Here is a 17,033-nt window from a genome sequence, read left to right on the forward strand (position 1 = left end):
GCTTGGCCAAGGGCAGGTGCAAACCAGGGGGTTGGGGGTTGATGCCAAGACAGAGAGCTGGCACCGCTGGCGCTGGCGGAGCTCCAAGGTGGGTATCGGAAGCCACTGATCCTGTCTCCCTTCTTCTCCTGCACAAGCAACCCACCTCCCATCCCAACTCGAGGTCCTGCCACTTACAGCGGAGCATCCTCACCACGAAGCAGAGCTCCGAGCCCCAAGCAGACAGACACCCAGGACACACCTCTTGAGGTGTGGACCCTGCCCTGTCCTGTCCTGTCCTGTTGTTGGGGTGCTGACATTTCTCTCCCATGAGGCGACCCTCTTTGCAGCAACTGTGGATCAGCCCATCTGATCGGAACCCATTTCACTCTGTAGAACTAGGGGGCCCGCCCAGGGAGCACAGGGTCCCCCCTACAACAGGGCTTTCCCAAGTTCATCACCACCTGCCCCTCTAGCCTGTCCAGGGGTTAAGGACCAGTTACAGGTCATTTATTTGATAAGCACTTTACAGAAAGTTTCTGGAGAAGGAAAGGGCAACCCACTGCAGTATTCTTGCCTGGAGCATTCCATGGACAGAGGAGCCTGGCAGGCCACACAGTCCATGGGGTTGCAAAGAATCGGACACGACTGAGCGACTTACACTTTCACTTTCACACAAAGTTTAATACATGCCAGGGCAAAAACACCAAGCACTTTACAAACATTGCCTAATTTAATCTTCACATCAACCATATGGGCTTGGCACCGTTATTATTATTGCCGCCATTCGTAAGAGGGGTAAGTAAGAGACTTCCCTGGTGGTCCAGTGGTTAGGACTCTGTGCTTCTGCTGTACAGGGCACAGGTTCAATCCCTGGTCAGGGAGCAAAGATCCTGCACGCTGCTAGGCAAGGCCCAAAAAAAAAAGTGGAAAACAAGACACACTGAAGTCTGAAAACTTGCCCCAGGCCACATAGCTGATGAGAAGCAGAAAGAGCAGGCCAGCTGTGAACCTCCACGGTCCAAAACAGTGGCCAGTCACATGTGGCTGCCGGGCACTTGAAAAGTGTGGCTGGGTGACAGAGACGTGCCGATGAGCATAAAACACAGGCTGGATCTCCAACCCTTTGTATGAGAAGCAACATAACAATCTCATTATATTGTTTTACTATTGATTACACAGTAAGCAGTAATATTTCAGACACAGTAGCTTAATAATATATTATTAATACTCATTTGGTCAGTTTCTTTTTGCTTCTTTAACGTACAATTTCACATTCCCATCAGACGACACAGCGCTGCAGTCTGCTCGCAGCCACTACCCCCCGCCAGGGCATCTTCCCCTCCCCAGCCCCGGGGGCAGCCTGCCCCTGACACCTGTCCATTCAGCTTTCACAGGGTGATGGGGGGGCCATGCAGTGCCACCATGTCTCCCTCCTCAGACACTGCCCTTCCCTCCCCCCGCCACCACATCTCTCAGCCTCTCCTCTGGCATTACCTCCCTCTAGCAGGATGGATTTTCCAGAAAGTCCAAGTGGGAAATACGCCCCTACCCTACTGGTGGAGAAACTGAGGCCAGAACCACATGGTGGAGGCGAGATCCCAGAGGTCATTGATGCTATCTCCCAGCCAGAGCAGAGACCTCCTGTGAAGCATCCCGAACACATTCTTCATAGAAATAGAAACTGGATGTGGTTCCGCCTGGTCCTCCCTCCTCAAATGGACCGCAGATCAGACGGAGGGGTCTGCTGCTCCCGAAAAGAGGGCTGCCTCCTTGGAGAGAAGTGCCAGCAGCCACCCTTGCTCCATCCTGGCCGAGACAACCACAGCTCCGTGCTCCCTGGGTGTGGTGTGTCCACCCTCCAAAACCAGAAGAGGCTCCCAGTGTGGCCAGAGCACCACAATGGACTCAGCCCTCCCATCGCAGGCCCCTCCCACACCACTGGCTCCGCAGCAGAGAGCCAGATGGACCTGGGCACATACTCCCACCCCACATTAATCTCCATGTAACTTCTTCCTCCTCTGTAATCTAAGTTATCTAAGTCACTTCAGTAGTGTCCGACTCTGCGACCTCATGGACTGTAGCCTGACGGGCCCCTCTGTCCATGGGATTCTCCAGGCAAGAACACTGGAGTGGGTTGCCATTCTTTTCTCCAGGGGATCTTCCTGATCCAGGAATCAAACTTGCATCTCCTGCATTAGCAGGCGGGTTCTTTACTACTGAGTCACCTGGGAATCCTCCTCTGTAAAGTAGAGGCTAAAAAAACAACACAAAGCCTATGTTACAGAGCCGCTACAAAGATTAAATGAGAGATTTCGAGAGAGATGCTTAGAATACTGCCTGGCACTCAGTAGGCACTTAATAAATGCTCATTTCCCTTCCGCTCCCTTCCTCAACGAAAAATCTCAAGATTTTTCTCCTCACAAGGATTGACAGTAAGTTCCTATTCAGCATATAATTGATGTTCTGAACTTAAACACACGATTTTACAAGTAAACTTTTTAGATTTCATCTTCAGATAGGCAAACACGCTAGATGTCAAGCAATTTTGAATTGGTTAAACATTGAAGACAGTTTTTCAAAGTCCAGTAGGGCACAGTTAAATAAATTGTCATATGGTACAATATTGTTTGGGGCTTCCCAGCTGGCCCTAGTAGTAAAGAACCCACCTGCCAACACAGAAGACTCAGGCTCCATCCCTGGGTCAGGAAGACTCCCTGAAGAAGAGAATGGCTACCCACTCCAGGATTCTTGCCTAGAGAATCCCAGGGACAGAGGAGCCTGGTGGGCTACAGTTCAGAGGGTTGCAAAGAGTCGGACACAACTTAGCGACTGAGCACATAGTATTCAGTAGCTTAAAAAAAAAACAAAGAATAGAGTATAACCGCAATTTCTGTCCTTTATCGAGCCCATCTTTGCATGAAATGTTCCTTTGGTATCTCTAATTTTCTTGAAGAGATCTCTAGTCTTTCCCATTCTGTTGTTTTCCTCTATTTCTTTGCATTGATTGCTGAAGAAGGCTTTCTTATCTCTTCTTGCTATTCTTTGGAACTCTGCATTCAGATGTTTATATCTTTCCTTTTCTCCTTTGCTTTTCTCTTCTCTTCTTTTCACAGCTATTTGAAAGGCCTCCCCAGACAGCCATTTAGATATTAAGAAGAGATGGCAAGAATACACAGAAGAACTGTACAAAAAAGATCTTCACGACCCAGATAATCACGATGATGTGATCACTGACCTAGAGCCAGACATCCTGGAATGTGAAGTCAAGTGGGCCTTAGAAAGCATCACTACGAACAAAGCTAGTGGAGGTGATAGAATTCCAGTTGAGCTATTCCAAATCCTGAAAGATGATGCTGTGAAAGTGCTGCACTCAATAGGCCAGCAAATTTGGAAAACTCAGCAGTGGCCACAGGACTGGAAAAGGTCAGTTTTCATTCCAATCCCAAAGAAAGGCAATGCCAAAGAATGCTCAAACTACCGCACAATTGCACTCATCTCATACGCTAGTAAAGTAATGCTTAAAATTCTCCAAGCCAGGCTTCAGCAATATGTGAACCGTGGACTTCCTGATGTTCAAGCTGGTTTTAGAAAAGGCAGAGGAACCAGAGATCAAATTGCCAACATCCGCTGGATCATCGAAAAAGCAAAAGAATTCCAGAAAAACATCTATTTCTGCTTTATTGACTATGCCAAAGTCTTTGACTGTGTGGATCACAATAAACTGTGGAAAATTCTGAAAGAGATGGGAATACCAGACCACCTGATCTGCCTCTTGAGAAATCTGTATGCAGGTCAGGAAGCAACAGTTAGAACTGGACATGGAACAACAGACTGGTTCCAAATAGGAAAAGGAGTATGTCAAGGCTGTATATTGTCACCCTGTTTATTTAACTTAAATGCAGAGTACATCATGAGAAACGCTGGGCTGGAAGAAGCACAAGCTGGAATTAAGATTGCCGGGAGAAATATCAATAACCTCAGATATGCAGATGACACCACCCTTATGGCAGAAAGTGAAGAGGAACTCAAAAGCCTCTTGATGAAAGTGAAAGTGGAGAGTGAAAAAGTTGGCTTAAAGCTCAACATTCAGAAAACGAAGATCATGGCATCCGGTCCCACCACTTCATGGGAAATGGATGGGGAAACAGTGGAAACAGTGTCAGACTTTATTTTTCTGGGCTCCAAAATCACTGCAGATGGTGACTGCAGCCATGAAATTAAAAGACGCTTACTCCTTGGAAGGAAAATTATGACCAAGCTAGACAGCATATTGAAAAACAGAGACATTACTTTGCCAACAAAGGTTCATCTAGTCAAGGCTATGGTTTTTCCTGTGATCATGTATGGATGTGAGAGTTGGACTGTGAAGAAGGCTGAGCGCCGAAGAATTGATGCTTTTGAACTGTGGTGTTGGAGAAGACTCTTGAGAGTCCCTTGGACTGCAAGGAGATCCAACCAGTCCATTCTGAAGGAGATCAGCCCTGGGATTTCTTTGGAAGGAATGATGCTAAAGCTGAAACTCCAGTACTTTGGCCACCTCATGCGAAGAGTTGACTCGTTGGAAAAGACTCTGATGCTGGGAGGGATTGGGGGCAGGAGGAGAAGGGGATGACAGAGGATGAGATGGCTGGATGGCATCACTGACTCGATGGACGTGAGTCTGAGTGAACTCCGGGAGTTGGTGATGGACAGGGAGGTCTGGTGTGCTGTGATTCAAGGGGTCACAAGGACACAACTGAGCAACTGAACTAAACTGAACTGAACTGATACCAATATACCAACGGTACTCATCCCTAAGTTGTGGTCCTAGGTACTATTTTATTTTCCCCTTTATGTATTTATTTTCCTGGTGTTCTATAATGAGCATGTATTTAACTGAAAAAAATTTTTTTTTAATTTCAGAGTTCTGCTTAACCTCAGCCTCCTAGCCTGTTGAGACGGTTCTAAATCCTGGTTCGATAGTCCTCTGTGCTTGTTGTCCTGAACACCCACAGAACTGATAACAGCACAAAGCCAAAAAAAAAAAGAGCCCTGTGACACATCACTAGAGACCTCGCCCCAGGGCGTCATGAGGTCGTACCAGGACACAGGGCGATCTTTCAGTCAGCTCCAAATCCCTCTTAGCGCTCTTATCAGCCAGAACGCACTCAATTCTCTTGAACCCAAGAAAATCCTACACCCAAGTTAGATTCTTTCCCCATGACTTGGTGAGTGAACGCACGCTGACTGCTAGCTTCCTCAAATTCATTTCTGAAGCGCCCCCTAGACCAAATGTTCAAACGTCTGACCTGGAATTTGGCAAAGGATCCATAGGAAGCACATCAACTAGTCTTGCCCTCTGTGTGTGTGTTAGTCGCTAAATTCAGTTCAGTCGCTCAGTCGTGTCCAACTCTTTGTGACCCCATGAATTGCAGCACGCCAGGCCTCCCTGTCCATCACCAACTCCCGGAGTTCACCCAGACTCACGTCCATCGAGTCAGTGATGCCATCCAGCCATCTCATCCTCTGTCGTCCCCTTCTCCTCCTGCCCTCAATCCCTCCCAGCATCAGAGTCTTTTCCAATGAGTCAACTCTTCGCATGAGGTGGCCAAAGTACTGGAGTTTCAGCTTTAGCATCATTCCTTCCAAAGAAATCCCAGGGCTGATCTCCTTCAGAATGGACTGGTTGGATCTCCTTGCTCAGTCCTGTCCAATTCTTTGCCACCCTGTGGACTGTAGCCTGCCAGGCTCCTCTGTCCATGGGATTCTCCAGGCAATAATACTGTTGTGTCTCCAGTTGCAATAATACTGGTTGACACTTCCTCCTCTGGGGATCTTTCCAACCCAAGGATAGAACCTGTGTCTCCTGCATTGGCAGGCAGATTCTTTACCGTTTGAGCTACCTGGGAAGCCTTGCCCCTTAGAAGGGCTAAACCAGGACAATGTGGATTGCCTTGCCATGCTCACCTCCTCCCACTGGTCGGGGCTCCTCCCAGAGCCCAGAAGTTTCTTTCAGGTCCCCAGAACCCGATCTGTGAGTAAGGCCACCTGAACTGAGGAAAAGCAAGTGGTCTGACTCACTTCTCCCAAAGCCACCTTAGCTCTCTCCCACGTCGGCTCTGCTCTTACAAAGATGAAGGCTAGATAAGGGTGCTTCATCTCCCAGAACATTTTGCCACCTGCTCTGGGTAGTATCTCCCTCTGCCTGTCCTGGTCATATGAATAATCCCTCTCTGTAGTCCAGCTGACCCAGACCGGTTGCCTCCCCACCCAGACCTCTGCCCATTGCCCAGTCAACGATTACTCAAGGCTTAACGCCAAGGTGGCCGTCAGCCAGGAAGAAACAAGACTGGCCTTTTATCCCAGCCAGGCCCATTCACGCAGACATCCCATCCAGGGAGCTGGCAGGAAGGGAGGACCGTGGTTCTGGTGGGAGTGAGCCGGGCTGGCAGACCCCAGGGACACCTCTGCTGAGAAGACACTGAGCAGGAGGTTCAGCCAGAGTGGGCTTCAGCGGCCCAGGTCTCTGAGTCAACAGCCCCTGCAGAGAAGAGGCCCACCCTGTGTGTCAGTGGCCAGCCCCAGTGCCCTCTGCCCTGCCCCCAACGCCCTGCCTTTCCTCCAGGCCGGATGTGTATCCCCTCCCCCACGACAGTCACCCAGCTTCAGCACAGCTCCATTTCCTGCCCCTGGTGACTCCTCTGAAGTCCATTGTTCCCATGAAGTTTGGGTCAAAGGAAGCCGAGTCCCACCCATGGGGGCCCGCCCACCATGGGGGCCGCCCACCCCAGCAGGACGCACAGCAGGGAGCCGGGCCCATCCCCCTGATGGGCGAAAGGCCAGAAGGTGTGGGCACCCTGGGGAGAAGGGGGCTGCAGTTCCAGTGGAAATCTTCCCAAAGGGCCAGTCGCTACAGCTGAGGCTCCAGGACCACACCTGGCAGGAGCTGGCTGTTGTTCAGTCACCAAGTCGTGTCCGACTCTTTGTGACCCCAGGGACTGTGGCATGCCAGGATTCCCTGTCCTTCACCTGCTCTCAAACTCATGTCTGTCAAGTCGGTGATGCTAACTAACCCCCTTCGTGGATCACAGCTTTGTCATGGCGAAGGGGCTTGTGTAACTCAATGAAGCTATGGGTCATGCCATGCAGGGCCACCTAAGAGAGTTTTGACAAATCGTGGTCCACTGAGGACGGAACGGCAAACCACTCCGTTATTCTTGCCCTGAGAACCCCATGGACATGAACAGTATGAGAGGAAGTGGCCAGAATCTCCCTGCTGTCCACATGGCAAAACCAGAAACGTAGGAAGAACTGTCATTTCAGGAGAGGTCAAGGCAAAGCTGGAATGAGATCCTAGAGCTGGAGGCTGTGCCAGCGACACAGCGCTGCCCCCACGTCCACCTGGGCCCCGAGCTGGTCACACCGCCGGGAGGCGGGGGCCGACAGCAGCTGTTCAGCTACAATTTCAGAGCCTGAAAGGGAGCTGTGGTCTAAGCCCCTGCCAGCAACAGGTCACAGGGGGCAAAGGCAGGCAGGCTACCCGGGCCCAACCTCGGCGGCAGGAAAGCCACCACATCCTCCACTGCCATGCTCTGCGACAGTCACCCGTACAAGGCCGGGACAGAAGCTCCAAGCCAGCTGCGCTCTGCATCCCAGGAGACCTGGAAGGACAGGGACGCTTCTTACCTGGCTAAGTGACCTGCAGGCCCAGGAGGAGAAAGGCGGGTGCATTTTAAAGACCTCGTGAGGGAACTCCCTGGCAGTCCAGTGGTAAAGATCCCAAGCTTCCACTGCAGGGAACACGGGTTCGATCCCTGGTCAAGGAACTAAGATCCCACATGACACCATTGCAGCAAAATAGGAAAAAAAAAAAAAGACCTCTTGAAGTCCCTGCCCCCTTCCAGAGGTCATTCTCAGGTTCCACGGTTCCTAAGGGAGTATTTCTGCCCAAACAAGCTTATCTGAGCCACAAGACGGGAGACATGCCCAGGCGGACTGCTCCAGACTCCACACCTGTTAGACCAAGCTGGCCGGTGGTCTGGGCATTGCCACCCCCAGAGCAGGAGAGAGAAGGCATCAGAATGGACCAGAGTGCAGCTCTAGTCCTAGCTCTGCCACTCACCAGCCGTGAGACCTTAAGCAAGTTATGGTCCCACCAGGGCCTCAGTTTCTCATCTTGATATTTATTATTTTTAAATTTTTTATTGAAGTATAGTTGATTTGCAGCATGATTTACAATGCTGTACTAGTTCTAGGTGTATAGCAAAATGATTCAAATATATATATCAAATATATATATATATGTTTTCTATTCTTTTCCATTATAATTTATTACAAGATATTGAGTAGAGTTTCCTTTGCTACAGTAGGTACTTGTTTATCTATTTTATACATAGGAGTATGTATCTGCTAATCTCAAACTCCTAATTTATCCCTCCCCCACCCATTTCCCCTTTGGTGACCATAAGTTTGCTTTCTATGTCTGTGAGTCTATTTCTGCTTCGTAAAAAAGTTTTTTTCTACCATTTTTTTTTAGATTCCATGTGTAAGTGGTATCAGACAGTATTTGTCTTTGTCTGACTTACTTCACTCAGTATAAAAATGTCTGGTTCATCCACGTTGCTGCAAATAGCATTATTTCATACTTAATACTTTTTATGGCCAAGTAATACTCCATTGCGTATAGATCCCACATCTTCTTTATCCACTGATCCATCGATGGGCATTTAAGTGGCTTCCATGTCTTGGCTATTGTAAATAGTGCTGCTATGAACACACGGGTACATGTATCTTTTCCGATTATAGTTTTCTCCGGATATATGTCCAGGAGTGAGATAGCTAGATCATATACTAACTCTATTTTTAGTTTTTTTAAGGACTCTCTATACTCTTCTCCATAGGGAGTGCTTCCCATCTTTAATATGAGGGGGTTCGGTGCTGACATTAGAGTTCTGTAACGTTTAGCAAGTTCACCCTGGGGCAAGGCAGGACCGGAATCTGAACACGGAGACCCTGTGCTGTTCAGTGACAAAGCCCAAATCCCACCTCCACCTGGGCTGCTAGCTAGCCCGGTTCCTAAGCCCGAGACAGGAAACCTGTAGGGTTCAGCGCACAGCAAACACTCGATCCATTTTGCTAAATAATCATGAATGACAGAGCAGGGTTTAGCAAAGGTGTTCGGAAATTTCCTGGATAAAGGGGTTCTGTGGTGAAATAGGGTTAGGAAACACTGGCTTCTTCTGCACGGTGCAATTTGCTCTGCAAACACTGAATTTTCACCACAAAAACTTGTTGGATAGATGTTAATTACCCCTCCCACATTACTCATCAGGAAACTGAGCCCAAAGCCTTAAAGGTAGTAACTGTCAGGATTTATACCCTGCTATGTCTGACCCCAAACCTGAGTCCTTTCTACTACACCTATACACCAGACACCCTCAAAGCCCCACCCACACACCTGGCCTGAGCAGGTGAAGGAGGAGGTGGCTCCCAGCAGAATATCTGTGTCCTCAGGGTGGATGGAGGACCAGTGGGAGTCCCCACCTGAGGGCATCTTGGCCCTTCCTGGCAAGAAGCCCCGAACGTGATGCCCACAGCATTCTGTCATGGGATGAAGAGATAACTCAAGGATCAGTCTGTGGCCCCCATCCTCCTCACATGCTGTCAATCTCAAACTTCTGCCCATCTCCTGGGCACTGGGGCTCTCACCCCACCCAGTTCCACCCTCTGAAATGTTTCCAGTGGTAAAACTCCAAAGGGAGAGAAAACAGAAAACATAGCAGAAAGGAAGAGATGGGAAAACAGCTATCCAGAAGGGCCTCCCCACAGGTCAACCCAGTGACTCAGAGGCAGCCTTCCCCCCGCTAGGAGGGCAGGAAAACACCCTCCCTACATCCCAGTGCCTGGTGGTTCAGTCAGTCATCAAGAATGAGGGTCCTTCCGTTTGACTCCCAGGTGGCTCCAAGGAGAGCTGGACCAGTAGTTCAATTTCCCCTGTCCTTGGGGCCAACTTTAAAAGCACTGTCTAGACAAATACTGTATGATACACTCACATGTGGAACCTAAAAAATACAACAAACTAGTGAATATAACATAGGACTCACACATACAGACAGCCGACTATTGGTTTCCAGTGGGGGAGTGGGGGTAGAAGGAGCAAGCTGGGGGCGGGGGTTGGGGGGGAGGGCGGGTACAAACTATTGAGTGTCAGACAGGTACAAACTCAAGGATGTATTGTACAACACGGGGAGTATAGCCAGTATTTTGTTGTAACTGCAAATGGAAAGTAACTTTTACAAATTGTATTTTTTTTAATTTTTAATCAAAACAAATAAAAGCACTGCCTACACAAATCTCAAGATGCAAAATGAGCTCTTTCTGGGGGGAGGGTGTCCAACCCCTCCCACAAACATGCCCAAGTCTCACTATCAACAACCCACCCCATCACCAAAAGGCAAGAATCTCGGCTTCCCTAAACTTTCTACCAACGTGTTCCCTAAACTCTTCCAGGCAAGAACAAAACCGACCTCCACAGAAAGACAGCTGCCTGCGAGAGGCAGGTGTGCACAGCTTCCCTCAAGCTCCGTGGGTCCAGGGCGAATGAAGCCTGGGGACCACACAGCCCCACAGCCACCGCCAGCTCCTTGGGCACAGACACCACCAGAGACTCGGTGTCCTGCCCCTGCTCCTGCAGGGAGGGAGGACCGTCCCGCCCAGGAACAACATCCTCACGGGGGAAACACACACTGAGAGACGTGGCATCTCGCTAGTCCTCCAAGATACTCAGCTTACAGACAAACAGCGCTTTTCTCGGGTGGAAAGGCGCTCCCGTTCAACACAAACAAACATGCCTCCTAGAAGGTAGGTGAGTCATCGGTGAGCAGGTATCACCCTCAGACACCCGGAGCTAAGGAGGCGGCACAGTCACACGCCACGTGAACTCATCACTGACCTGCCAGGTCTGGCCCCGAACCCCCTCTCCGCTGGACACACAAGTGCACGGAGGCGCGAGTCCCGGGTCTGCTCTCCCTCCGGGGAAACGTTCGCTTCGGGCTGTGGAGCTCTGCTCTCCAGACTCACTGGCCTCCAGCACGGAACGCACCACGCTTCTCAAGTCCTGGGAAATGGGGACCTTTGGCGGAGGTCCTCTCCGCTCTCGCAAAGCCTTGGCTTGAAATCGCCAGGACACCCTTTCCAAGCCCGAGAGGCGCCCAGCAGAAGAGAGGCGCGGGCGCTGGGTCTCTTTTCGGCCGCCGGCGACCTGGGCTCGGCCTCGTCTTTTCGGCTCCGCGCGCTCCCCTTACTCCTGGCCCTTGCGCCCACCCCAGCCTCGCGGTTCTCGCGACTCCACGTGCCCGGCTCGCCCCTAAGTCCGATCCCGGATGAGAGCTCCTCCCGCGCCGCCGTCTTACCGGTCCCAGGGTGCGAGGAGGTGGGCGGGTACGCGGAGCCAGCCCCGCGGCTCTTCCAGCCGCGGCTCCGCTGAGGTCCGGAGAGGCGGGCGAGGGCGCTGCAGAGACAACGCGGGGTCAGCGAGCGGAGACCCGGGCTCCGGCCCCGGGCCGACCGGCTGGGCGGGGATGAAGGCGGATCGCGGGACGGAGCCGACTCCGCGCGGGCCCAAACCCAGCTCGCCCCGCCCGGCGCGCGGTACTCGGTGCGCGGTGTCCGGTGCGCGGTGTCCAGCGCGCTGTGGCCGGTGCGCGGAGCGGGGCGGAGCAGAGGGAGGAGTTTTCCCAGAAGGGGACTGACGGGAAAGCACAGGCGATCCCTATTCCTGGCGGGGTGAGTCAACGGGAGAGGAAGGGAGCTGGGGGAACAGAGCGCGCGCGGGAGGGCGGAAGGGAGGGAAGCGGGAGAGCGGAGACGGGAGAGGGGGACGGCGGGCCCGGCGCGCAGGTCCCAGGCGGGAAGGAAAGAGCGCCCGCGGCGCGGCCGAGGGGCGCGGCGGCCGGCCACTCACCTGGGGGACGCGGCAGCGCGGCGAAGCCGGGAGCTGCGGGTTCTCCCCGCCCCCGGCCTGGGGTTTGAAAGGAGGAAGCCTGGAATGCGCGGAATGAGGGCTGGAATGAGATGCGCGCGGTCGAGGGCGGGAGCTGGAGGGAGTGGCGGCCCAGCCCCGGGCCCTCGGGGAGGAGACTGGGACGCGGGGAGGGGCCGCGGGCTGGGCGGGCCGGGGGCGGCCGCGGGGACCCTCGGCTGTGACCTCGGCATCCGGCTCCGGCCGGGGCCATCGCCCGGCACACGTGCTTCCCCTTTGATCTCAGCCCCGACTCTCCTCCTCCTCCCCGGGCCCGGGTTCCCGCCCCTCCCGGCCAGTCCCCCGCTCTCTGCCGAGGCCGGAACCCTTGCTCCCGACCCTACGGGCCGGGCTCTGGACTCGCGCCCGGCCTCCTGCTCGCCTCTCCCTCCGCGCCGGCCCCGAAAGGCCTGGCAAGGGCGGGCGTCCAGTGCGCGGACATCTGCGCCCTTCTTCCCTACGGCGCCCATCCACCTGGGACTCCGGTCCGGGGCCCAGCACACAGGAGCTCCGCGCGCCCACAGGTGCCCTCCCCGCAGGGTCTTTCGGCCGCTTCCCTCCGCCCGGCGCCGGCCTGCATCGCGGTCACTGCTGAAAGCCGCTCACGAGGGGAAGGGATACCAGTGTGGCGTGGCCGGAGACGCGTCTAACCCTGATCCCGCGTCTGTCACTCGCCCACCGGACACTGTGGAACAGCGAAGGATAAGACCTCAGCACTTGCCCTCTCAGAGCTTATCATTGAGCTGGGAAGACTCGATCTATTGTGGAGCATCGCCAGAAAGTGGGGAGTCTGCGTCTTAAATACGCCAGGATGGGTTTAGCGATTGGGTTTGTTTTTTGGAGTTTTGTTTTTAAGTCTTCAGAAGATACTGGCTTGACACAGGGTGCAATCACAGACCTCAGTCACCCTTCTTGCTGGGAGGTTGAAATCAGAGGACTTTTATCTTTTTCCAAAACTCAGGTCCAACCTCCCTGGAGCCTTATTGCTTAACCCTGTACTGTAGTGGGTGTCCAGATCTTACCTCCCTTACCAAACAGAAACTTCCTTAGAGACAGACTAAATGTCCGATTTATCTTATCTTTCACCCAGCTCCAGCTTGGTGCCTGGGATAGATAAGTGTATAATAAATATTAAGTTAAAAATGAAAAAGCAGAAAGCTACTGCCACAGAAGATAAAAGAAAGTGCTACAAATGCGGAAGTTACTTCCAAGAGAGATGTTCCAATGGTGTGTGTGTTTTTAATAATTTTATTTCTTTAATTTTGGCTGTGCTGGGTCCACTGCATGGACTTTTCTCTACTACCTGCAAGCAGGGGCTGCTCTCTAGTTGCAGTGAGCAGGCTTCTCACTGAGGTGGCTTCCCTTGTTGCAGAGCACGGGCTCTCGGGCTCAGTAGTTGTGGGGTGCAGGCTCTACAGCACAGGCTCAGTAGTTGGGGCACACAGGCTTAGTTGCTCCGCGGCATGTGGGATTTTCCCAGATCAGGGATGGAACCCGTCTCCTGCCTTGATAGGCAAACTCTTTACCACTGAACCACAGGGAAGTCCCTAATGGTGTTTTGAGCATCACAGCATCACTGACAAAGTATCAAGTCTCTTGAGGTGGAGACTTTGAAGGAAGCAGGTCTTCAGTTCAGTTCAGTTCAGTTCAGTTGCTCAGCCGTGTCCAACTCTTTGCGACCCCATGAATCATAGCACGCCAGGCCTCCCTGACCATCACCAACTCCCAGAGTTCACCCAGACTCAAGTCCATCGAGTCAGTGATGCCATCCAGCCATCTCATCCTCTGTCGTCCCCTTCTCCTCCTGCCCCCAATTCCTCCCAGCATCAGAGTCTTTTCCAATGAGTCAACTCTTCACATGAGGTGGCCAAAGTACTGGAGTTTCAGCTTTAGCATCATTCCTTCCAATGAACACCCAGGACTGGTCTCCTTTAGGGTGGACTGGTTGGATCTCCTTGCAGTCCAAGGGATTCTCAAGAGTCTTCTCCAACACCACAGTTCAAAAGCATCAATTCTTCGGTGCTCAGCCTTCTTCACAGTCCAACTCTCACATCCATACATGACCACAGGAAAAACCATAGCCTTGACTAGACGGACCTTTGTTGGCAAAGTAATGTCTCTGCTTTTGAATATGCTATCTAGGTTGCTCATAACTTTCCTTCCAAGGAGTAAGCGTCTTTTAATTTCATGGCTGCAGCCACCATCTGCAGTGATTTTGGAGCCCAGAAAAATAAAGTCTGACACTGTTTCCACTGTCTCCTTATCTATTTCCCATGAAGTGATGGGACCGGATGCCATGATCTTCGTTTTCTGAATGTTGAGCTTTAAGCCAACTTTTTCACTCTCCTCTTTCACTTTCATCAAGAGGCTTTTGAGTTCCTCTTCACTTTCTGCCATAAGGCTGGTGTCATCTGCATATCTGAGGTTATTGATATTTCTCCCGGCAATCTTGATTCCAGCTTGTGTTTCTTCCAGTCCAGCGTTTCTCATGATGTACTCTGCATAGAAGTTAAATAAGCAGGGTGACAATATACAGTCTTGACGTACTCCTTTTCCTATTTGGAACCAGTCTGTTGTTCCATGTCCAGTTCTAACTGTTGCTTCCTGACCTGCATACAAATTTCTCAAGAGGCAGGTCAGGTGGTCTGGTATTCCCATCTCTTTGAGAATTTTCCACAGTTTATTGTGATCCACACAGTCAAAGGCTTTGGCATAGTCAATAAAACAGAAATAGATGTTTTTCTGGAACTTTCTTGTTTTTTCGATGATCCAGCGGATGTTGGCAATTTGATCTCTGGTTCCTCTGCCTTTTCTAAAACCAGCTTGAACATCAGGAAGTTCACGGTTCACGTATTGCTGAAGCCTGGCTTGGAGAATTTTGAGCATTACTTTACTAGTGTGTGAGATGAGTGCAATTGTGTGGTAGTTTGAGCGTTCTTTCACATTGCCTTTCTTTGGGATTGGAATGAAAACTGACCTTTTCCAGTCCTGTGGCCACTGCTGAGTTTTCCAAATTTGCTGGCATATTGAGTGCAGCACTTTCACAGCACATCTTATTTGCATATAAATTCTGGTCTGTTTGTTAACTAATGCAACACGTCAGGGCTTGGTCACAGCTCGTCCACATGAGACAGCTCAGGACAACAAGCAGGCACTCAGTGAGGCACAAACGGTAAGCACTGGCTACTTAGTATAATAACCATTTGTTGAGTGACTGTGAGCTTTGAGCCCGGTAGAGGAACCCCAGGGAAGGCTCAGAAAATCCAAGTTATAGAGGTGACTTGTGACCTAGATCTTGCAGGATAAATGAGAGCTTGCTGAATTGAGTCTGGAAGACTCAGGAAGGCTGGTGGTCTGTACTCGGGTGCGGGGGTTGGGGAGCGCGGGGGAGGGGGGGACGGTGGTGGGAGGAGGGGGAGGAGGTTAGGAAAAGTCTGATAAACAGAAGTGGCTGCAGAACAGAAGGCAGGAAGGATGGATTGCAACAGCAGTGTCAGCTATGTTGTTTGGTATTGTTTCTATTCCTTTAATTTTTTTTTAATTTAAATTAAAAAAAATCGTTTAATTGTTAAAGTTTTTTCAACCCATATTATGTGTGCTTAGTTGCTTCTGTTGTGTCTGACTCTTTGCCATCCTATGGACTGAAGCCTGCCAGGCTTCTCTGTCCATGGGATTCTCTAGGCAAGAATACTGGAGTGCATTGTCATGCCCTCCTCCAGGGGATCTTCCTGACCCAGGGATCGAACTCATTCTCCTGGGTCTCCTGCATTGCAGGCAGATTCTTAACCACTGAGCCACTGTGTTAATAAATTTTTTTCCAACCCAAATTATGGTCACAGTTAAATTATCCATGTGATACTGTGTTAAATAAATTCAGCCACATCCATGTGATAGTATTCTTTAAACAAGATTTTTAAAAATAAACCCGACAAACATTCTTGATATAATAAGTGGAAAAGCGGATTAAAAAAAATAGTGTATATAGGATGATCCTGGTTTTTTTTTAATTTTTTATTTTATATTGGAGTATTGCTGATTTACAGTGTTATATCCTGTTTTTGAAAAATAAATTGAAAGGTATTTTCGAGTGATTATCTCTGACAGGTTGAAGATTAAGGGGCTTTCTTTGTCATTTTGTTATTATTTATAACAAACGTACTTCTTTTATAATGGGGGGGTAGTGGGTGAGATGTGACTGGAACTATATGCCTAAGTGAAAGAAAGTGAATGTGAAAGTCACTCTGTCTTGTTCCAACTCTTTGCAACCCCGTGAACTGTATGTAGCCTACCAGGCTCCTCTGTCTATGGGATTCTCCAGGCAGGAATACTGGAGTGGGCTGCCATTCCCTTCTCCAGGGCATCTTCCTGACCCAGCGATCGAACCTGGGTCTCCTACATTGGGAATGTGGAGTCTTAGCCACTTTTTCATATGTCTAACCCTGCCCTAATTTTTCCATATCTTAAAAAAAAACAAAACCATGACTGGATTTAATAGCCTAATATGAAGCTGACCAGGGCAGAATCAAGAGAAGATTATTGCCTAGTCTTTAGGTCAGAGGAAGATGCACTACTTTAGAGATGCCCCTAAAGCATGCCCCCTCACCCTCGGCTTAAAAGTAGGATGCTGCTGACTTGGTGCTGGAGTGTGAGTGCTGGGACTCTGGGTCCTTTCTTTTTTTAAAGTGTTTAGTTATTTGCCTTCACCCAGTCTTATGTGCAGCACACGGATCTTTAGTTGTGGCACGTAGGATCTAGTTCTCTGACCAGGGGTCGAACCCGGGCCCTCTGCATTGGGAGCAGGGAGTCTTAGCCACTGGACTCCCAGGGCAGTCCCCAGCCACTATCCTGTATTTCCTTTTGCTTTTTTTCCTTACGAAGACTCTTCACTCCATACCATCTCAACTGCATCATCATGTATTGAAGGGCTAAACAGTCCAACTTTTATCAAAGCTGCAAGCTTTCTTTTCCCCTATAGAACAAAAGCAGTCTGTAATTTGAAAAGTATAGCATTAGTCCTGTTATCTCTTCATCAAAGAGAATGTGGACAAGCTAG

At 50.5% G+C, this 17,033-nt stretch overlaps 1 protein-coding gene across 5 annotated transcripts in view; it reads right to left on the reverse strand.

Moving 5' to 3' along the window:
• The window catches only part of TEAD4 (TEA domain transcription factor 4), a 67,652-nt gene extending 54,474 nt beyond the window's left edge, over positions 1 to 13,178 (reverse strand). For 2 of the 5 annotated variants that reach the window (XM_086402401.1, XM_086402402.1), the window contains exon 1: positions 11,924 to 13,178. In XM_086402401.1, coding sequence (XP_086258527.1) covers positions 11,924 to 12,194 — 271 coding nt within the window. In that variant the 5' untranslated portion in view covers positions 12,195 to 13,178. Of the gene's footprint in view, positions 1 to 10,912; positions 11,078 to 11,372; positions 11,471 to 11,923 lie in introns of those variants that run through there. The other 3 variants (XM_086402404.1, XM_086402406.1, XM_086402400.1) reach the window with 2 other exon arrangements.
• Positions 13,179 to 17,033: the final 3,855 nt, after the last annotated feature.

The sequence above is a fragment of the Bos grunniens genome, chromosome 5 (genome assembly GCF_055505025.1).
Source record: "Bos grunniens cultivar Pamir isolate PY7600 chromosome 5, Bosgru_T2T1.0, whole genome shotgun sequence".
In the NCBI taxonomy this organism is placed as follows: domain Eukaryota; kingdom Metazoa; phylum Chordata; class Mammalia; order Artiodactyla; family Bovidae; genus Bos; species Bos grunniens.